A 24,053-nucleotide genomic window follows, 5' to 3' on the forward strand; every position below is an offset into this window, starting at 1 on the left:
GTTAGATCCTCTCTTGTAGAAGATGGTCACTGCCTGGCACTTGGTTTGACGGTGTGGCGCGTATGTAACTTGCCACTTGTCAGCCCAAGCCTGGATAATGTCCAGGTCTTGCTGCATTTGGACATGGATGGCTTCATTATCTGAGGAGTTGTGAATGGTGCTGAACATTGTTCAGTCATCCGCAAACATCTTCATTTCTATAATGGAAGGGAGGTCATTGATAAAGCAGCTGAAGATGCTTGGGCCTAGGACACTACCCTGAGGAACTCCTGCAGTGATGTCCTGGTGTTGAGTTAATTGACCTCCAGTCACCACAACCATCTTCCTTTGTGCAAGGTATGACTCCAACCAGTGGAGAGTTTTTCCCCTGATTCCTATTTACTCCAGCTTAGCTAGGGCCCCTTGATGCCATACTTGGTCAAATGCTGCCTTGATGTCAAGGGCAGTCGCTCTCATCTCATCTCTTTTGTCCATGTTTGAACCAAGGCTGTACCTAGTCCTGTGTTGTAGCTTCAGGTCGACACCTCATTTTTTGGTATGCTTGATGTTGCTCCTGGCATGCTCTCCTGCACTCTTCATTGAACCAGGGTTAGTCCCATGGCTTGGTAGTAATGGTAGAGTGGGGGATATGCCAGGCCATGAGGTTTCAGATTGTGGTTGAATGCAATTCTGCTGCTGCTGATGGCCTACAGCGCCTCCTGGATGCCTAGTCTTCAGTTCTAGATCTGTTCGAAGTCTATCCCATTTAGCACGGTGGTGGTGCCACACAACACGATGGAGGGTATCCTCAATGTGAAGACGGGACTTTGTCTCCACAAGGACGGTGCGGTGGTCACTTCCACCAATACTGTCATGGACAGATGCATCTGTCACAGGCAAATTGATGAGGATGAGGTCAAGCATGTTTTTCCCTCTTTTTGGTTCCCTCACCACCTGCTGCAGTACCAGTCTAGCAGCTATGTCCTTTAGGACCTGGCCATTCTTGGTGATGGACATTGAAGTTCCCCACCCAGAGTATATTCTGCGCCCTTCCCACCCTCCATGCTTCCTCTATGTGGTGTTCAACATGGATGAGTACTGATTCATCAGCTGATGGTGGCTGGAATGTGGTAATCAACAGGAGGTTTCCCTGCCCATGTTTAACCTGAAGCTATGAGATTTCATGGGGTCCAGAGTTGATGTTGAGGACTCCCAGGGCAACTCCCTCCCAATTGTGCCGCCACCTCTCACCGACAGGACATAACCAGGAATGGTGATAGTGGTGTCTGGGACATTGTTTGCAAGGTATGATTCTGAGAGTATGACTGTGTATAATTAGTCTGTGAGACAGCTCTCCCAACTTTGGCACAAGCGCCCAGATGTTAGTAAGGGGGACTTTGCAGGGTCGGCAGGGCTGGGTTTGACGTTGTTGTTTCCGGTCCCTGGGTCAATGCCAGATGGTCTGAAGAACCAAATCAGTCTCCACTTGGAGAGGCAAGATTTGATCAGAGATGGTCAGCATGGCTTTGTCAGAGGGAGGCATGCCCAACAAATTTTATTGAATTTCTGAAGAGGTGACCAGGTGTGTAGATGAGGGTAGGTTAATGTCATTAATGTCACCTTGGGTAGGGTGCTCTTTCCAAGAGCTGGTGCAGACTCGATGGGCCAAATGGCCTCCTTCTGCACTGTAAATTCTATGAAATTTATATGGATTTTCACAAAATGTTGACGAGATCTCTTTTGAGAGACTGATAAAGAAGGTAAAAGCACATGGGGTCCAGGGTAATGTGGCATGGTGGATCCGAAATTGTCTTTGCGACAGGAGGCAGATTCTGATGGTAGAAGGCTGTTTGTGTCACTGGAGGCCAGTGTCCTCCAGTGACACAAGTGACCACCGCACCGTCCTTGTGGAGACAAAGTCCCATCTTCACATTGAGGATACCCTCCATCGTGTTGTGTGGCACTACCACCGTGCTAAATGGGATAGACTTCGAACAGATCTAGAACTGAAGACTAAGCATCCAGGAGGCGCTGTGGGCCATCAGCAGCAGCAGAATTGCATTCAACCACAATCTGAAACCTCATGGCCTGGCATATCCCCCACTCTACCATTACTACCAAACCATGGGACTAACCCTGGTTCAATGAAGAGTGCAGGAGAGCATGCCAGGAGCAACATCAAGCATACCAAAAAATGAGGTGTCGACCTGAATAGCTGAGGCTATTCATGAAGGCCCCCCCCCAACCTTGTCCTTTGCCGTGAGGTGTGGTGATCCTCAGGTTAAATCACCACCAGTCAGCTCTCCCCTTCAAAGGGGAAAGCAGCCTATGGTCATCTGGGAGTATTGCGACTTTACCTTATCAGTGGCGTATCATAGGGATCAGATGCTGGTTTCCCTTATTATTTATAACACATAAATATATAAATAAACAAAATGGAAGAAAATGTGGGGTTGGATGATAAGGGATGTTTGTGGATGACTGTATAATGTTCAGCACTGTTTACAGCTCCTCAAATACTGAAGCATTCCTTTTTTATGTTTTCGTAGTGGTTGAATACAACTGAGTGGCTTGCTAGGCCATTTCAAAGGGCATTTAACAGTCAACGACTTTACTGTGGGCCTGGAGTCACATCTAGACCAGACCAAGTAGGGACGGCAGATTTCCTTCCTTAAAGGACATTAGTGAGCCTCATGGGGTTTTACAACAATCTGCAATGGTTTTATGGTCATCATTAGGCTTTTAGTCCCACTATCTGCCATGGTAGAATTCTAACCCTGGTCCCCAGGGCAATATCTGGGTCTCTGGTTTACAAGTCCAGTGACAATACCACAATGCCATCACCTCCCCCTATTGCTGGCTGGGGGTGTCCCTGGCTGTGGTTATGTCAATAAATGCATTAGTCCATTTGTTCTCACAATCCCTCAAACAGCAATGACCAATTTGTTTTTGGTTGAGGGAGCAAGGTGGACCAGAGCACTGGGTGAGCTCCCTGCTCTTCATCGAATCGTGTCCTGAGATCTTTTATCTAAATAAGATACACTTGATCTCATCCAAAATGCAGCACATCTAACAACACAACATGCTTAGATGCTGTGCTTCTCAGCCTAGGTTATGCACAAATCCATAAACTGTTAACCGTGGCTATTTGATTTCAAAGTGAGGATGTAACCAACTAAGTCATGCTGACAAGGTCCCACATGGGAGACTTAATAATGCACATGGGATACAGGGTGATTTGATAAGGTGGATTCCAAATTGGCTTAGCGGTGGGAGACAGAGGGTGATGATAGACGGCTGCTTTAGAATCTGGAAGCCAGTGACCAATGGGGTACCCTATGGATCCGTGCTGTGCCCCCTATTTTTGTCATTTGTATAAATGACATAAATGACTGTGGGGGATAGGATCTGTAAATTTGTGGATGGCACAAAGAGTGGCCAGCTGTTTAATAGTGAGGTCGAGTGTCTTGGGTTACAGGAAGATACAGATGGGATGGGCAGATAAGTGGCAGATGGAATTTAACCCTGAAAAGTGAGTGACACACTTTGGAAGGAGTAATTTGACAAGGAAGTATACTATGAAAGGTCTGACACTGGGACGTTCCACAGAACAAAGGGAACTTGGCATGTCTGTCCATAGATCTCTGAAGGCAGAATGGCAGGTGTAAAAAGGCATATGGGACACTCGCTTTTATCAATCGGGGCATACTTTACAAAAGCAGGATGGTCATGCTGGAGCAGTATAGAACTTTGGTGAGGCCACAGCTGTGTGCAATTCTGGTCACCACAATATCGGAAGGCAGTAATTGCACTAGAGGGGTTGCAGAGAAGATTCTCCAGAATGTTGCCTGGGATGGAACATTTAAGTTATAAAGAGAGGTTGGATGGGCTTGGGTTGTTTTCTCTTGAGCAGAGAAGACCGAGGGGTGACCTTATTGAGGTGTACAACAATGATGGGCATGGACAGGGTGGATAGGGAAAAGTTGTTCCCCTTAGTTGAAGGGTCAGTTACGAGGGGACACAAGTTCAAAGTGAGGGGTGTGAGGATTTGAGGAAAAACGTTTTCTTACCCAGAGCGGTGACGGTCTGGAATGCACTGCCTGGGAGGGTGGTAGAGGTGGGATGCCTCGCATCCTTTAAAAAGTACCTGGATGAGTACTTGGCATGCTGTGGGCAGCACAGTCCCCGGTTCGATTCCCGGCTTGGGTCACAGTCTGTGTGGAGTCTGCACGTTCTCCTCATGTCTGTGTGGGCTTCCTCTGGGTGTTCCGGTTTCCTCCCACAAGTCCCGAAAGACGCACTTGTTAGGTGATTTGGACCTCTGTGGATCTCTGAATTCTCCCTCTGTGTACCTGAACAGGCGCCAGAATGTGGCGACTAGGGGATTTTCACAGTAACTTCATTGCAGTGTTGTAAACCTACTTGTGCCAATAAAGATTATTATAATATATTGTTCAAGGCTATGGGTTAAGTGCTGGCAAATGGAATTAGGAGGGCAGGTCAGGGCCTTTCATGTGTCAGTGCATTCGATGGACCGAATGGGCTCCTCTTCACTGTAGTGTTCCCTGATTCTGATTTATACCATTAATGTACACAATCAAAAAACATGCACTTTTGGCAGCTGGAAGAGAATTTTGGAGTTGATAATTTTGCAGTATTTCAGTTGAATGCTGTAAGATTTTCAAGTTTAAGTAAAACAATTCTCCATCAGTTCAAATGAACAAATGTAACCCCATTATTTAAGAAAGGAGGAAGAGAAATAAAACTGGGAACTACAGGCCTATTGGCCATCAGTCACCTGACAAGTGCTGGAATCTATTATGTTCATGTATTGCTCAAAAACATCTAGCATTTAGAACGAAATCTGTTCTGATATTTCACTGCAAAACCGGTAATTACTCAAATTATCTCTGTGGGGTTGTGATATGTTAAAACAAAGTAGCCATTCAGGCCCTCAGATCTGCGCTGGTTCTATTGTCAACATAGAATCCCTACAGTGCAGAAGGAGGCAATTTGGCTCATCAAGTCTGCATGGGCCCTTGAAAAGAGCACCCTACTTAAACCAAAGCCTCCACCCTATCCCTGTAACCCAGCAACCTCACCTAACCCTTTGGACACGGGGCAATTTAGCATGGCCAATCCACCTAACCTGCACACCTTTGGACTGAGAAGAAACTGGAGCAACAGGAGGAAACCCACTCAGACACAGGGAGAAACTCCACACAGACAGTAACCTGAGGCTATAATTGAACTCGGGTCCCTGCGGCTGTGAGGCAGCAGTGCTAGCCGCTGTGCCACCGTGCCGTCCATTTTAAAAAATTTAATTTGTATTTCATCAACTGCTATGGTGGAATTTGAGCCCAGGTCCCCAGAGCATTACCCTGAGTCTCTGGGTTACAAGTCCAGTGACAATACCACTATGCCATTGCCTCCCTGGAGTTCTGTTGTCCACCAGAGCAGGTTCATCTAAACCCACTCTTGTTTCCACACCCATTAATAATCCTTTTCTCCTTTTAAAAACAATTTATTGCCTCTCTTTAAATTCACACTGCGACCCCCTGTAAATTCTACAGACCAATCAGTATGTATCATTTTATTTGGTGTCAAGCTAGGTGCATAGATTTAAGGTGCTTGGTAATAGGATTTGAGGGGACTCGAGGAAATACTTCTACACACAGAGGGTGGTGGGCGTCTGGAATTCAGTGTCTGAATTGGTGGTTGAGGCTGAAATGTCCAATTCATCGGGATCTGCACATGAAGTGCTGTAACCAGCAAGGCTATGGACCAGCTGCTGAAAAGTGGGATGCAAATTAGGGAATAGTTTCTTTTTTGGCCAGAGCAGATGATAGGCTGAATGGTCTCTTTCTGTGCCATTATTTAAGGGTCCTATCAGCTGCTGAGGTCAGGGGTGAAGTTATTACTGTTTAATAGGAACAAGGTCAGTGATGTTCCCTTTTTGCTTTACTGTTGAAAGTGAAACATTTGTTAAGAAGTGGAGCCACTGTCACTAAAGATATATCATAATTACATATATTCATACACTTGACACACTGATTGCATTGTGTGAAGGGACAGTATTCAGTTTTAAAGGCTAAGTGTATGAATTGTACTCCTGACACTGTTTATTTAAAGACGCTTCTAAAAACTTTCTGTAATCAACTACTTATTATCTAGACTTGGGGGTAGCAGGAGTGAATTTAAGCGAATGCCAATTAAAGCACAACATATTCATAGAGTTGCTGACATGATTTGGGGATCAAATCAAGTTCATATTAACCTCTTACAAAAGCAAAATATCTGAAACCAGAAACATTTCCTTTCTGCGAGTATCCAAACAATAGTTTGGGTAAACTGGAGCACATTCCTGGATGAATGACTATGGTAAATGTGGGATTTTTTAAAGCAAGTATGTAACAGCTGGGGGCTCACTAGTGTGTCCCCAAACAGACAGGGGCAGCTGGGCTTAACGCAGCAAGCCAATTGTATCATCCTTTTAACAAAGGTCACTGCTTAATACCAGTGCTACATTGTTAAAGTAAATTGTGTTTTCTCCATTAATAAATGATGTGTAATAGAATGGAGAGAGAAATGGATATCTACAAGCACTTCAAATGGCTGAAGAAGGTAAGATAGCAACATTTGATTTTGCTTCCTTCTGCTGAATTCTACTTGCAATCAATAAGTGTTGTGCAGTTTTCTGTTCAACTTGTAATGCTCCACTGGAGCTAAGATTGGCACTGTCTGTTAAATTAGGAGTAAGTCTTAATGCCATTGATGTATTCAGCTTCATCTCTAAATTTCTATGACCATGTAGGACTGTTGAATTTTTATGAAACTAAAGGCAAAACAACTTCTGGTTTCTCTTGTGGTTTAGATTTTTGGTTGCTATCAATACTAAGTATTCGCTTAGTATAACTGCTTAGTATTAACTGCTTTAATATTGGAATTTAGAATGAATATTAATTTATTGTAAACCAAAAATACTATATTGCTTTCTGCAGGTAAAATCTGACTTGTACAGCCTTATTAATAAACTAAATGTACAATGGCTTTCCAAGTCACTCGTGTCACATATTGTTAAAGAGTAGCATTCTCACAGTAACTTCATTGCAGTGTTAATGTAAGCATACTTGTGACAATAATAAAGATCATCATTATCATTAAATATGGTACCTATACACAACTGAAAACTACATAGTTGAAAAGAATAAGATATATTCCATGGGTAGATGACTAGTTGTGTTCCGCAGGGTTCAGTGCTAGGACCTTATGCTGTTCGCAGTATATATAAATGATTTGGAGGAAAATGTAACTGGTCTGATTAGTAAGTTTGCAGACGACACAAAGGTTGGTGGAATTGCGGATAGCGATGAGGACTGTTGGAGGATACAGCAGGATTTAGATTGTTTGGAGACTTGGGCGGAGAGATGGCAGCTGGAGTTTAATCCAGACAAATGTGAGGTAATGCATTTTGGAAGGTCTAATACAGGTAGGGAATATACAGTGAATGTAGAACCCTCAAGTCAGAGAGATCTAGGTGTACAGGTCCACAGGTCACTGAAAGGGGCAACACAGGTGGAGAAGGTAGTCAAGAAGGCATATGGCATGGTTGCCGTCTTTGGCCGAGGCATTGAGAGTAAAAATTGGCAAGTCATGTTGCAGCTGTATAGAACCTTAGTTAGGCCACACTTGGAGTATTGTGTTCAATTCTGGTCGCCACACCACCAGAAGGATGTGGAGGCTTTAGAGAGGCGGCAGAAGAGATTTACCAGAATGTTGCCTGGTATGGAGGGCATTAGCTATGAGGAGATGTTGAATAAACTTGGTTTGTTCTCACTGGAACGAAGGAGGTTGAGGGGGCGACCTGATACTATTATGAGGGGCATAGACAGAGTGGATAATCAGAGACTTTCCCCCAGGGTAGAGGGGTCAATTACTAGGGGGCATAGGTTTAAGGTGCGAGGGGCAAGATTTAGAGGAGATGTACGAGGTAAGTTTTTTACACAAGAGGGTAGTGGGTGTCTGGAACTCTCTGCCGGAGGAGGTGGTGGAAGCAGGGACGATAGTGATGTTTAAGGGGCATCTTGACAAATACATGAATAGGATGGGAATAGAGGGATACGGATCCCGGAAGCGTAAAAGATTTTAGTTTAGACGGGCAGCATGGTCGGCGCAGGCTTGGAGGGCCGAAGGTTCATGTGCTGTACTTTTCTTTGTTCTAGATGGCGCCAAAGTTTGGCGACTTTCTGTGAGCTCTCACACAGATCTTCTTCCTACATCACATATAACCTTACTAACCTTTTATGTCCTTTTTTTCTCATGTATGGAATGATATATCTGGACTGTACGAAAACAATTATTTTCATTGTACCTCTGTACAGGTGACAGTAAAACAAATCCAAATCCATGGTAGTAAACTGTCAATTTTTTTTCCATCTATAATTAGCCATTGCCCACGAGGAGCCATAGGCATCGCTGTCTGCTCACTATAATTCTGCACATCGCTGGTCATTCCTCTGTCCAGTTTCTGATGTCTAACTATCCTGTTCTTTTCCAACCTGGCCTGTCTTTTCCTGATGTTTCACCCCCTATTGGTCCCAATGCCGCACTCTCTCCCTACCTTCTGTAGTGTTTGTACTTTCTCCATTTCCATTTCTCTTCTGCTAAAAGCCCATGGAACATTGAAACTCTGATTTTTCTGTGGACCAATTCACTGATTCTTCCCTGTGTCCAGCTGATTCTAAGGACCTTTTGCCAGCGCCACATTCCAAAAACTGTATTCCTCTTCTCACCCGCCTTATCGATGGTTAAGCTCTTGCACCCATACAGCACCATACTCCGTTCCAGGGATTTTTGCAAGTCCTTTTCAACCTTTTACCAATTCTTTAATGTGACCAGTTTTTTAAAGTCAGATATGCAGGATGTGAAAGCAGGGAACCATGCTGCCAAATACACATCCATCTTAGTAATGTACTAATCACTGCTTTAATCTTTTAATAATCTTTATTGTCACAAGTAGGCTTACATTAACACTGCAATGAAGTTACTGTGAAAAACGCCTAGTTGCCACATTCCAGCGCCTGTTCGGGTACACGGAGGATTCGGAATGTCAAAATGACCTAATAGCATGTCTTTTGGGACTTATGTGAGGAAACTGGAGGAAACCCAAGCAGACACGGAGAACGTGCAGACTCCACACAGACAGTGACCCAAGCTGGGAATCGAACCTGGGACCCTGGTGCTGTGAAGCAACAGTGCTACCAATGCTTTAGCCATCATATTTAGAATGAAGAGCTACATTACTTACCACAGCAGTTCAGTGTTTGTGTGACCGTTGCCTAGTTCAAAACCCTGTTTTAGCAAACAAGGTTGCCTAGGATTCCAGTAAATGGTATAGCAACATTATTTTGCCCCAGTGTAATGCTGAAAGTCACTCAGTAAATCATTCTGTCCTAATTCATTCATGGTGAAAGAATGACTTACCAGGAGTTGAATTTTTATGTGGGATAAGTACAGACATTGTGTTTGTATATGTTTGTGAAGGATTCAATTCCACATTTATGATGGCATCTTTCACAATTTCCATGCACCACAAAACACCACAGCCAATTAAGTGCTATTTGAAGTACAGTTGTTGTTAAATAGGAAGTATGACAACCAACATGTGCACAGTAATGAGATCATCAGAATTATTTTTTGGTATATTGATTAAAGGATAATAAAATGTCAGGAAGAACACATTTGCCCTCTGAAGTAATGTGATGGAGTCTTTGCATCCACCTAATAGGGCATCCTTGTCCAAACGATGGCACATAGAAATCATATAAGAATCATCGAATCCCTACAGAAGGAGGCCATCCGGCCCACTGAACTGCCCGATCACCTGCAACTCGGTAACCCCATCCCTGGACACTAAGGGGCAATTTATCATGGCCAATCCACCTAACCTGCACATCTTTGGACTGTGGGAGGAAACTAGAGCACCCGGAGGAAACCCACGCAAACACTGGGAGAAAGTGCAAACGCCACACAAACAATCACCCAAGGCAGGAATTGGACCCGGTCCCTGGGGCTGTGAGGCAGCAGTACTAACTGCCCTTCTGGCAGTGTAGAGCTCGTCTTTGGAGTAGGGTGTGAACCCACAACCTCCTAAGACAGATAAGAACAGTACTACTGAGCCAATGCCGACCGCATGGATGAGGGATCCAGTTTAAGATGGGTTAAGATAGGGGTGAAGGTGATGTTCGAGGTTAGATTATCAGGGTTTTTTTAATAGAGAAAATATAGGGCTGGAAGTTCAGCTTGGGGTTGAATAGGGCGGCACGTTCAGGCAGACCCCTTCAGTATGTTCTGTGACATAGCCCATGATGTCATTTTGATGGACTTGGCAAGCAGCCAGTCGGCTCTTTTGATATTCTAGGACATCTTCTGTCCTTGATTGGGATTGATGGAGCCTTTCAGAAGATTTTGGAAAGCCCAACAAGCTCCTTTGTGTCTCAGCTCTGTTCAGACTTCAGCCAGGGATAGGTTTAAATCACACACTCCCTATCGGGCCTGTGAAAGATTGTAATCAATAGCCATGTGTGTGAAAATGTAAATCTCTAACTGAAAGGCAAGGGAGCTTAAACTGACCTTTCTCTCTGTAGTCAGTTTAACCTGTGGAAGATTTCAGTCCAGTGCCACCTGCTGGCAGAGTGACTGTTAGAAAACCCATCCCAACCCTCATGTGGAGAACTGGATAGATTGAACTGAGTGAGGCTGATGGTCCATCTGGTGGATGCAGTGAGAATTGCACCGACCTGAAGGGAATTATCAGTGTACACCCAGGTCAGGGGATGTAAAGGTGATTCCTGAAGAGGTCTTTCAGCCTGAAAGTTCTAATTGAACGTAGATACTAAAAGATCCCAAACCTATCAATGGTTTACAACACCTCTTGTTCAGAGAAAAACATCACCTACAAAGACCACAACCTCAGCAGTGAAGATACTCGCCTCTCATTTCCCAGCTTAATTACTGGTGTTTTAATCCTTCCCTACCCCATACCATGTGGTTGCCTTGTGTTTGTGGGGAGGGAAGGAAGGACAGTTAAGGAGAAATAGTTAATTTAGCAGACCCTCCTTCTATTTACAGATACATAGAAGATCGGAGCAATTACATTTCTGCAATTACATGCTTATTTTTTGTGTTACAAATAGTTTTTAAAAATATTTTACTTGCATATCTTATAACTCATTGTAGCAGTCAAGGGTTAAAGGTTGCAGGAAAACTCACTTTATTTGTTAATTCACTTATGTTGGGACACCAGGATCTGTGGTACTGGAATTGACTGTGCACTTGCCCAGTGTTGTAACAATTTATAGAGAATAAACGACTGGAGGCCCAATACATAGTAAATGTCATTTTTGTCGGGGAATCATTCAACACAGTTCAGAACTCTCTGCAGCCTCTTCTCCAGAAAAGGTGTCTATTGCAGTATTCTCATAGCTGTACAGAGTGCTTGTAAGGTGGATCAAGTGATCTCCTTATACCTGGCATCTTTTCGGGCTGAGCCTATTGACGACAATTACACACATTGCTAGGTATGCTTATGTGAGTTCAACTTCATTTAATAAATCGCACCTGATTTCGGCCTAAATTTCATTTGTCCCCCCAGAAACTGACATCTGTATTTTCAAATTTGACTGCCGGGTCATTGCTTCCGAAGCCATATGTCTCTGCTGTTGATTTGCTCAGTCATGCTCTGATTGCCACCTATGAATGTCCTTGCACCTAGAAAAATCATTGTAATAGATGATACATGTTTCTGATGTTCTGCCATACAACTGTGAAAGAAGAAAGCCAGCTCATTTTTTTTGAAAACTTGCCCTCCACAGACGAATGGACATATCACAGTCACAAATGATCCATACCAGGATAGACTGGCACGGTTAGAAGGAGATAAAGAATCCTTGGTTTTGCAAGTAAGTAAAATGACAAATAGCGAACTGTTAGGTTGTGATTTCTAACGGAAAAGCAAATACTGCGGATCTAAGTGCTGGAAGCACCAGCAAGTCTGTCAGCATCCATGGAGAGAGAAATGCTGGAAACACTCAGCAGGTCTGTCAGCATCTATGGGGAGAGAAATTGAGTTAACATCTCTTATTCATGATTCAAAGCAATAACTCTGCTTCTCTCTCCAGATGCTGCCAGACCTGAGCTTTATTTATGATTTCTACAATATTTGAATATTTGTTTACATAGTTTATAACTAGGTTTATGATACAGTGCAGCTCAATAGTACTATGATGTCTATAGGAGGTGTGTTGGACTTTAGAATGCAAAATATTTCACTTAGAATGCAAAATATTTCACCCCGAGGCAAAAAACAGCACTAACATTATTTGCCTACTCAACTGCCGCAGTCCAAGACCCAACTGCTGCAGTTCAAGACTGGCTCACCTCTTTCTCGAGGGCAATTAGGGGCAGGCAAATAATGTTTGCCTGCCTCCCAAGAATAAATAATTTTTAAAACATAACTGCACAACTTGAGGTCATTTTCATTCACTTTGAGTTTGTTTCAGCTTTTCCCTTTCCTATATACGTTAATGTTCATGCCCATGCTGTTCTCAGCCTCTTTGGAGTCTATTTCATTTATCCATTCATGCAATGTGGCCATTCTATAGAATGCTGGACACTTTCCAAAATCTCCCCCTCGTCCAAGCAAGTTTGGAAAGCCATCCTCTGGGGGAAACCTGCAAGCTGATTTCAAATAAATGGAGACCACTGGTTTGAACGTCACTTACCAGACAGGCTCTTGTTGAAATTAATTTATATTCCATTGAAATTTGAATTAGTTGTTCGCAATATAATTGAGCAAAATCAAGCATTAAAATGTTTTAACTTTTAAATGAGGACTGTTGATGAGAGAGAGTTTGACATTGTTTTTTATCATTCAAAATTCTCCATTTATACTGGATTGTTGAACTGGCCTTGCAAGACATGTTGACTCAAATATGCAATTAAAATATTTAAGGCATATTTATTACAAAATATTTAAGGCATATTTATTACAAAATATTTGTGTACTTAATTTCAGACATGTTTTAGAACTTGTATTTATACCTGTCAAAGCATTATAAATAGATAATAGTTGCATTCCAAGATGCCATTTCATGTAGGCAGTCTCACAAACTTCAAGTAGCCTCTTAAATGCCCAGTGAAATGTGCTCAGAGCATTACACATTGTAAAATATTTCAAGTTTTCTGGATCCTGCAATTAAATTTGAAACCACCTTTCCAGCGGAACTTCAGCTGAAAATGGTGCTTCTCATTCTTGAGCATTTCAGACATGATGGAACATGCTTTAATCGGATCTGGAATGAACATGAAATTGTTTAATAAACGGGCAAGCTAAGATTTGGTATTCTAAGCATGTGTAAAGTTTATAGCTACAATAATGAGCAACTAGGTAACTGAAAGCACTGGGGCACGTTTTGAAGATGGCAATCTCTCAACGTTACTCTACCAGAAGTCATACTTTGTTTTACAGGTGAGTGTTCTAACAGACCAAGTGGAAGCGCAAGGGGAGAAGATTCGAGACCTCGAGTGTTGTCTGGATGAGCACCGAGAGAAGCTGAATGGCACAGAAGAGATGTTACAGCAGGTATGAGGGGATTGGTTGGGACCTTTTAAATAAAGCAACACTTGCAATTAAAGAAGGACCTGTATAGGGAAGTTAGAGAAGGCTAAAAGTTTCAAATGGTCTATTTCTGCTGTATCTGATAAACATTTCACTCTGACAAAACTGCTTTGCTAATTCAATTCAGAGGTTACAACATTTTCAGAGAACAGGATGGCTACTGGTAACTTGAATGCCTTTCTTTGATTGCAATCAAGGCAATTTTTGCACGCTGCACCCAGCTGAGAGTCTGTCTGTCATGTTTTTGTTTTTTTAATGCTGCAGGATCTAACTATTAACACAGATTAAAGTGAATCAGAAATAAAAATCAAATGCTGTAAAACCCAGTAAGCATGACCGCATCTGTGGAGCGAGAAACAGAGTTAATGTTTTGAGCCCAGTATGATGACTGTTTGGAACTGTATACCAGCAGAAATGTGATGAGTTTTATATTGTTGAGAAAAGGTTTTATATCGTTGAGAGGGAGGTCAGGAATAGGTTCGTGGGTGATGGGGGTGGGTTGATTTACTGACAAAGATGTAATGGAACAAAAGGCGCTGTGTATGTAATGGTAGCAGTAAAGGAACAAAGCATTGGTCTACGGTAGGTTCAAAGCAGAATAAACGTTAACGCTGTTTGAAAGCAAAACATGAGAACAAGATGCAGACTGGCACATGCAAAATATTACAAAATGGGAGACGGGAATTCCTGGTCTGAAATTGTTGAAGTCAATAGGCTGTAAAATGCCTAATCAGAAGATGAAGTGCTGTTCCTCAAATTTCTTTTTTGCTTTACTGGAATGTTGCAGCAGGCTGAAGACAGAAATGAGAGCAAGGTGGTCAATTGAAATAGCAAGCAACTGGAAAGCCGGGCCATGCTTGTGGAATGAATGGAGATGTTCTGCAAAATGGTAACCCAGTCTTTGAGTGCGGTGGCTCGTGAGGTAGGAAAAGAGGACAAGCGGAACCCTATCATGTTCTAGGAGGGCAAGAGGTGAGGGGAGAAATGGGTGAGGAAAAAGGAAGACATCAGAAGCAATCTTGGGCAAGGCAACATCATCTAACAGATGTAACGGAGACTGAGAAACTAGGAGGATGGAATAGAATCCTTGTAGGGTGTGAGGTGTGGTCGTAGTAGATTTTTATTCATTTATGGGATGCGGACATCACTGGCCACCCAGACCAGCATTTATTGCCCAGCCCTAGTTTCCCTTGAAAAGACGGTGGTGAGCTGCCTTCCTGAACTGCTGTAGTCCTTGAGGTATAGCTACACCCACAATGCTGTTCGGGAGGGAATTCAGGATTTAGGAATAGCAATATATCTCCAAGTCAGGTGGTGGTGTTCCCAGGTATCTGCTGCTGTTTGACCTGGATGGTAGTGGTCATGGGTTTGGAAGGTACTGTCTAAGGAGTCTTGAGTTACTGCAGTGTATCTAGTAGATGGTACACATAATTGCCACTGTTCATCAGTGGTGGAAGCATTGAATGTTTGTGGAAGGGGTAACAATCAAGCATGCTGCTTTGTCCTGAATAGAGCTGAATTTCTTGAGTATTGTTGGAGCTGCACTCATCTAAGCAAGTGGAGAGTGTTCCATCGCACCCCTAATGTGCCTTATACATGATTGACAGAATTTTGGGAGGCAGGGGGTGAGTTACTCGCCGCAGGATTCCTAGCCTTTGACCGACTCTTGTAGCCACAGTATTTATATGGCTAGTCCAGTTTTTGGTCAGTGGCAACCCTGGGGGGTAGTAATGCCATTGAATGTCATGGGGTGATGGTTAGATTGCCTGGCACTTGTGTGGCGCGAATGTTTCTTGCCACCTGTCAGCCCGAGACTGGATTTTGCCCATGTTTTGCTGCTTTTGTACATAGACTGCTTCAGAATCAGAGGAGTCACAAATGATGCTGAACATTGTGCAATCATCAGTGAACATCCCCATTTCTGACCTTATGGAGGAGGGTCATTGATTGAAGCAGCTGAATGTGGTTTGGCCTAGGACACTCGCTGAGGAACTCTTACAGTGATGTCTGGAGCTGAGAAGGTCGCTCTCTAACCAGCACAGCTGTGGGAGGGTTTATCCCCAGAAAGGGAGACCGAGAAGTTGAGGGAGGGGAATGTTGGAGGTGAACCACATGAAGGGGAGAGAAGGGTGGAAACAAAATTAATCAATTTTTCCAGTTCTGGGCGGGAGCATGAAGGAGCACTGATATACATGAAATTCAGGTACAACTTCTGCAAAGCCATCTGAGATGCCAAGAGAGAATATCAGACCAAGCTGGAGTCACAGAGTAGCGTTACAGGCTCTCGGCAGTTGGGGCAAGGCCTAAACAACATAACGGGCTACAAAACTAAGCTGAGCAGTATCTCCAGCAGCAGCGCACCCCTCCCATGAACACAATGCATTCTATTCTTGGTTCGAGCAGGAAACCAACGATCGGCTGTCGAGTGCCCCAACAGCCCATAACACACCCACACCCACCATCACAGCTTCCGAAGTCAGATTGGCCTTCCTGAAAGTGAACCCTCGGAAGGCGAAAGGTCCAGTCGGGATCCCTGGTCATGCACTCAGAGCCTGCGCGAACCAGCTGGCAGATGTGTTCGCGGACATCTTTAACCTGTCCCTACTATGCTCCGAGGTCCCCACCTGCTCCAAGAAGACCACCATCATGCTGGTGCCAAAGAAGAACCAGGCAACCTGCCTCAATGACTACCATCCGGTGGCCCTGACTTCAGTCGTAATGAAGTGCTTCGAGAGGTTGGTCGTGAAGCGCATCACCTCCATACTCCCAGAACACCTTGATCCACTGCAATTCGCATACCACCGCCAATAGGTCCACAGCAGACGCCATCTCACTGACCCTACACTCATCCCGAGAGCATCTCGACAACAAGGACTCCTACATCAGACTCCTATTTATTGACTATACCTCCGCCTTCAATACCATAATCCCAGCCAAGCTCATATCAAAGCTCCAAAACCTAGGACTTGGCTCCCCACTCTGCAACCGGATCCTCGATTTTCTGACCAACAGACCACAATCAGGAAGAATAAACAACACCACCTCCTCCACAATAGTCCTCAAAACTGGGGCCCCGCAAGGCTGCGTACTTAGCCCCCCTACTATACTCCCTGTATACACACACGACTGCGTGGAAAAATTTGGTTGCAACTCCCATCTATAAATTTGTTGGCGATACGACTAAAGTGGGCTGGATCTCGAATAATGACGAGTCAGAATACAGGAGGGAGATAGAGAACCTAGTGGAGTGGTGCAGCGACAACAATCTATCCTCAATGCCAGCAAAACTAAAGAGCTGATCATTGACTTCAGAAAGCAAAGAACTACACACCACTGTCAGCATCAACGGGACCAAGGTGAAGATGGTTAGCAGCTTCAAATTACATGGGGTACACATCTCCAAAAATTTGTCCTGGTCCACCCATGTCGACGCTACGACCAAGAAAGCTAACAGCGCCTATACTTCCTCAGGAAACTAAGGAAATTCGGCATGTCCACGGCTGTTGGGGCACTCGACAGCCGATCGTTGGTTTCCTGCTCGAACCAATTTTTACAGATGCACCGTAGAAAGCATCCATTCTGGCTGCATCACAGCCTGGTATAGCAACTGCTTGGCCCAAGACCACAAGAAACTTCCAAGAGTTGTGAACACAGCTCAGTCCATCACACAAACCTGTCCCCCATCCATTGACTCCATCTACACCTCCCGCTGCCTGGGGAAAGCGGACAGCATAATCAAAGACCCCTCCCACCCGGCTTACTCACACTCCAACTTCTTCCATCGGGCAGGAGATACAAAAGTCTGAGATTATGCACGATAGACTCAAAAACAGCTTTTTCCCCGCTGTTACCAGACTCCTAAACGACCCTCTTATGGACCGACCTGATTAACACTACACCCCTCTATGCTTCACCCGATGCCAGTGTTATGTAGTTGCATTGTGTACCTTGTGTTGCCCTGTTATATTTTCTTTTCTTTTCATGTATTTCATGATCTGTTGAACTGCTTGCAGAAAAATACTTTCCACTGTACCTTGGTACATGTGACAATAACAAAATCAAATCAAAATATAGTAATTGATATCCTGAAAAATGTGTTGTAGGACTACAACAAGGAATGTTCCACATACCCACAAAAAAGATGGTCATAACTAAGGTCCATGTAGGGTACCCATGAGCAAACCTTTTATTTTGAGGAAGTGAGACAAGTTAAAGTTCAATGAGAGAACAAATGCAGCCAAGCAGAGGAGGGTGCTAGTCGATGGACATTGTCTCCAGCATCCGCAGTATTTTAAAGTGAATCAGAGTTTGTTTGTTGTCTGAGAAAAGAGTTTTGTAAAATTCAGGTTTACAAGTCGGAAGAGGACAGAATTACATACCCGGCTTTGTATCTGCAGCGACCATCGTTATTCTAAACTGCCCTATTAATTATTTAAAACTGTCTGTCAACACCATGCCTCACGTTGGATGTGCAGCTGGGTTTTTTTTAAAGCAATATTTTGTACTTCATTGAAATTTTAGTGATAGATGATTGATTATTTTTAATCTTTTGCTAATTTGGTTGGTGAAAGTTGTTTAACTTTTCAGCCCAGATTGCTAAAGTAGGTGGTAGTGGTGATAGCCGAAGGACTTGCCATAATTTTCTCTAGATATAGGGAAAGTTGGCCAATGTGATCCCTTATTCAAGAAAGGGTGCAAGGCCATTTCCAGTAACTACAGGCTGGTTAGCTTGGCATCAGTAGGTAAAGTTTTAGAAAGCATAATTAGGGGAAAAAAATGAACAAGCACACTTGAGTTAATAAGAACCAGCACCGATTTGTAATGGGTCGATTGCGCTTGACTAATGTGTTTGAATTTTTTGAAGTAATAGAAACAGTTGGTGAAGAAACTGCAACAAATGTAGTCCATAACATTTGAAGAAAGTATTTAACATAATGAAGTTTTTTTTAAAAGGCTTCTGGAATAAGAGGGTCTGTCCCTGCTTGGATAAAAAAAAATTGGCTTAAGGATCAAGAGCAGCAAATTATGATAAATGTTTTTTCTCCAGACTGGAGGATGGGAGACAATGGCATTCCCCAAGAAACAATGCCAGGGCCACAATGACTTAAATATTGGAATATAGAAACAAATTTCAATCTGCAGACGCTATCGGAGGTGAACAAACCGTCCGGAAGATACAAATTGAGAGCAGTAGGATGTAGGCTAACTAGCAAAATAGATAGACAAATACATTTGATACAGAAAAGTCAAAAGTCTCAGATAATGCATTGGGTAGAAGGATCAGGGAGAGTCAATGTAGACTTTTTTTTTTAATAAACATTTTATTGAGGTATTTTTGGTATTGTAACAACAACAAAATAAACAATGTACATGAAACTATAAACATAGTGCAAAAGCCATCTCCCTTCCTTACAGGTCCCACCTTTATTAACCCCCTACTCTGAGCTGAACTAACCACCCCCTTCTGCTGACGCTTAATTTTCCGCGAAGAAGTCGACGAACGGTTGCCACCTCCGGGAAAACCCTAACATTGACCATCTCAAAGCGAACTTGATTCCCTCGAATCAGAGAAAGCGAGCCATGTCTGATAGCCAGGTCTCCGACTTCGAGGGCTTTGAGTCCCTCCAAGCTAATAGTATCCGTCTCCGGGCTACCAGGGATGCAAAGGCTAGAACATCTGCCTCTTTCTCCTCCTGGATTCCCGGGTCTTCCGACACCCCGAAAATCGCCACCTCTGGACTCAGTGCCACCCTTGTTTTTAACACCGTGGACATGACATCTGCAAACCCCTGCCAAAATCCCCTAAGCTTCGGACATACCCAGAACATGTGGACATGGCTCGCTGGTCCTCCCGCACATTTTGCACACCTCTCTTCCTCCCCAAAGAATCTGCTCATCCGGGCCACTGTCATGTGAGCCTGATGAACGACCTTGAATTGTATCAGGTTGAGCCTGGCACATGTAGTGGACGCGTTGACTCTACTCAACGCATCCGCCCATAGACCATCCTCTATCTCTCCTCCCAGCTCCTCCTCCCACTTGCGCTTCAGTGCCTCGGTCTGTGTCTCCTCCAACCCCATAAGTTCCTTGTAAATGTCAGAGATGCTCCCCTCTGCTACCCACCCTCTGGAAACTACCCTGTCCTGAATCTCCCTTAGCGGTAGGAGCGGGAAGGTTGACACCTGTAGGAAGTCCCGCACCTGCAGATACCTGAATTTGTTTCCCCATGCCAACCCAAACCTCTCCTCCAGCGCCCTCATACTCGGAAAGCTCCCCTCTATAAACATATCCCCCATCCTCTCAATCCCTGCTCTCCGCCATATCCAGAACCCCCATCCATACTTCCCGGGACAAACCGGTAATTATTACAAATTGGGGACCAGACCGATGCTCCCTCTGCTCCCACATGTCTCCTTCATTGCCCCCAGACCCTCAGGGCCGCCACCACCACGGGACTGCTGGAGTACCATGCCGGCGGGAACAGCAGAGGCGCAGTTACCAACGCCCCCAGACTGGTGCCCTTGCATGAAGCCGCCTCCATACGCTCCCATGCCGACCCCTCCCCCACCACCAACTTCCTGATCATGGCTATATTCGCCGCCCAGTAATAGTTACTAAAATTTGGCAGCGCCAGCCCGCCCTCTCCCCGACTCCGCTCAAGCATTCATTACCTTCCTTACCCGTGGGGTCTTGCCCGCCCAAATAAAGCCAGTGATCACTTTGGTGACCCGTTTAAAAAAGGACCGCGGAATAAAGACGAGGAGACACTGAAATACAAACAGGAATCTCGGGACAACCGTCATCTTCACCGTCTGCACTCTCCCAGCTAGTGACAACGGAAGCTTGTCCTATCTGCGAAAATCGTCCATCATTTGGTCTACTAGTCGGGCCAGATTTAATTTATGCAGCCAGTCCCATTCCCGCACCACTTGAATGCATAGGTACCTAAAGCTTCCCCCTACTAATCTTAACGGCTCCGGCACCTCCCCCAATCGCCTCTCCTGTCCCCTCGCCTAGACCACAAGCATCCATTTTCCCCCATAGTTAGCTTCTTCCCCGAAAACCGGCCAAATTCCCCTAGAATCCTCATGATTTCTTCCATCCCCTCTATTGGGTCTGATACATACAAGAGCCAGTCATCTGCATAGAGCGAGACTCTGCTCTCCTCCACCCTCCCTTGAGGCTCTCATCAATTGCCAACAGCTCTATAGCTAGCGCGAACAACCGTGGGGAGAGGGAGCATCCCTGTCTCGTCCCCCGGTGCAGTCTAAAACAGTCTGATGTTGTCCCATTCATCCGTACACTTGCCACAGGAGCCCGATACAGCAACCTGATCCAGTCAATAAAGCCCCGCCCAAATCCGAACCGTCCCAGTATCTCCCACAGATAATCCCATTCAACCCGATCAAAAGCCTTTTCTGCATCCATTGCGATCACTACCTCCACCTCCCTACCTTCCGGGGGCATCATGATCACGTTTAACAACCTTCTTACATTGGCCACCAACTGCCTACCCTTAACAAACCCCGTCTGGTCTTCTCCAGTAACGTCCGGAACACAATCCTCAATCCTGGAGGACAACATTTTGGTCAGCAATTTGGCATCTACATTCAACAGGGATATCGGCCTGTAGGACCCACACAGCTCCGGGTACTTGTCCCGCTTCAGAATCAGCGAAATCGTGGCCTGTGACATCGTCGGGGGCAGCACCCCTCTTTCCCTTGCCTCATTGAACATCCTCATCAACACCGGCCCCGATATCGCAGAGAACATTTTATAAAACTCCACTGAGCACCCGTCTGGCCCCGGGGCTTTACCCGACTGCATGGCCTTCAGACCCTCCACTATCTCCCCCTACCCGATCGGGGCCCCCAGCCCTTCTACCAGCTCCCTGTCCACCTTTGGGAAATTCAGCCCCTCCCAAGAAGTGCCTCATCTCCTCCGGCCCCGTAGCGAGTTCCGACCTGTACAGCCTCCTGTAGAAATCCCGAAACGCCTTATTCACCCCTGCTGAATCTCCAACCAGGTTCCCATCTCCGTCATTTACCTTCCCAATCTCCCTGGCTGCCTCCCTCTTTCTAAGCTGCTGTGCAAGCATTCTGCTGGTCTTCTCTCCATGTTCATAGACCACCCCCCTCGCCTTTCTCAGCTGCTCCACCGCCCTTCCTGTGATTAACAAGCCGAATTCCGCCTGTAGCCTCCGCCGTTCCCTTAAAAGCCCTGCCTAGGTGTCTCCGCATACCTCCTATCGATCTGTAGTATCTCCTTTACCAGTCGGCCCGTCTCTGCCCTGTCCACCGTCTCCCTATGGGCCCGTATCGAGATCAGCTCCCCACTAATCTGGTTGAAGCCTGCTCTTCTCCTGGCCACCTCCACACTCAGGTCTTGGTAAACCCGCAGGATACTGTTGTCCCACTTACAGCTCCTTGTCTGCTTGGCCCACTGTAGAATGCGCTCCTTATCCAAGTACCTGTGGAATCTCACCACCATTGCCCTCGGGGGGTCGTCTCCCATTTGGGGCTTCCTCGCGAGTGCTCTGTGAGCCCTGTTGACCTCCAAGGGCTGGGAAAATGCCCCATCCCCCAGCAGCTTCTCAAACATGTCTGCTCCTTCAGATTCCTCCGGGAGCCCAACGATTCTCAAGTTCTGCCGGTGGGACCTATTCTCTAGGTCCTCCACCTTCTCCAGCAGCTTCTTCTGCTGGTCTCTCAGCATCCCCACCTCCAACTCCACGGCAGTTTGATGTTCCTCCTGCTCTACCTTCTGGATCGCCCGATCTTGGGCGTCCAATCTAAGCTCCAGCTGCTCAAACAACTCTATTATCGGGTCTAAGCAGTCCCGTTTCTGCTTAGCAAAGCCTTCCTGAATAACTTGCATCAGCTGCTCTGTTGACGGCTGGGTCGACAAACCAGAGGTCCGGTCCTCCGCCATGCTGTCTCCTGCTGCAGCTTCAGCCCAAGCCTTCTCTGTCTTTCTGTTTCTGCCTTTACGAGCACTTCTAGTCCTTCTCTCCATGCACCGATGTGGGAATTCAGTACACAATTGCCTCTGTCAATTCAAGTCCTGTAGAAAATCGGGAGAAAAGGTCCAAAAGTCCGACAGGAGCGGGAGCCACCAACTGTGCTTCATAACCGCCACCGGAAGTGAGTCTATGTGGACTTAATGGCATGGTTCTAAAGTGTGTGCCAGGACAGAGGGACCTGGGGGCCCATGGACTCAGAAGCTTGAATGTGGAAGAACATATAGAGGTGCCTCAGTGGTTAGCACTGCTGCCTCACAACGCCGAGGATTCGCTCCTGGCCCCGTGTCACTGTCCGTGTGGAGTTTGCACATTCTAAAAAAAAGGAACGTATTGAGGTTCATGAATAGAGGTATTGAGTATAAAAGCAGTGAAGTTATGCCCCACCTAAAGCTCTATTCAGGCCACAACTAAAGAATTGTGTCCAGTTCAGGTTTCCACACTTTTACCATGAGAGGCTGCAGAGGAGGTTGATGTTTCCAGGATGAGGGATTTTAGATACAAGGTTAAGTTGGAGAAGCTGGGTTTGTTCTTGGAGCAAATGAGGTTGAGGGAAGATTTAATAGAGGTGTACAAGATTGACGGGTTTAAATAAGTGAGGCAAAGAAAAGCTGTTCCCAGTTGCTGGTAGGACAAGGACTCGACAGGACACAGATTTTGCACCAGGGGTTCAGAGATGGTGCAGTGAACAGTTTTGCACTGAATGCTATTGAACTGGAGCTTGCTGCATACAAGGATGGTGGAAGCACGGAAATTGGGTCGACAGTGATAGAAATGAACTTGCAGGGTACAGGGATCGAACAGGGGAATGGGACTGACTGGATTGCTCTATGGAAAACCAGCATAGGCTTGATGGGCTGAATGGCGGCCTCTTCTGCCATAACGATTCTGAATTGCCTGTTAATTTGAATTGAAATTGTCCAAAAACATTTCAGTCAAAACTGTCTTAACATTATTCAAAACACCTATCATTCAGAAGAAAAATTCCAAGGGTTAATCTTTGAACAGAAATTTGCCAGATAATCTTACTCCAAGCAAGCTTCCATATTCTATTGCAACTAGGGCTGTAACCTCCGAGCTCCCCAGCATCGGATTGAGGGGGCTACCCAAAGATGCGCTGCATTATCCCTCCCAAAACCTCAAAAGTAATGGTTTGAATAGCAATTGCTCAGAAGTGCGAACTTCCTCTAGGCAATTGTCCTGTGTTACACCAATAGTTACCCAGAAAAAAGTTGGAATCAAAACCTCTTCTAACCTGCGGTAACTAAAAACCCAGACCCTGGGATTTCCCTGTCTCGGTGCATACCTCACCCGAGATGAGACCCCTTGCCCCCCCCCCCCCCCCCCCCGCGCGCTCCCAACCTGCGAAATCCTAAT

General features: G+C 45.2%; 1 protein-coding gene across 13 annotated transcripts in view; it reads left to right on the forward strand.

Moving 5' to 3' along the window:
• ppfibp1b (PPFIA binding protein 1b) overlaps positions 1-24,053 on the forward strand; it is a 189,397-nt gene that overhangs the window by 98,697 nt on the left and 66,647 nt on the right. For all 13 annotated transcript variants that reach the window (XM_072484860.1, XM_072484863.1, XM_072484861.1 and 10 more), the window contains exons 4-5: positions 11,853-11,939; positions 13,508-13,621. In XM_072484860.1, coding sequence (XP_072340961.1) covers positions 11,853-11,939; positions 13,508-13,621 — 201 coding nt within the window. The remainder of the gene's footprint in view (positions 1-11,852; positions 11,940-13,507; positions 13,622-24,053) is intronic.

The sequence above is a fragment of the Scyliorhinus torazame genome, chromosome 19 (genome assembly GCF_047496885.1).
Source record: "Scyliorhinus torazame isolate Kashiwa2021f chromosome 19, sScyTor2.1, whole genome shotgun sequence".
NCBI lineage: Eukaryota > Metazoa > Chordata > Chondrichthyes > Carcharhiniformes > Scyliorhinidae > Scyliorhinus > Scyliorhinus torazame.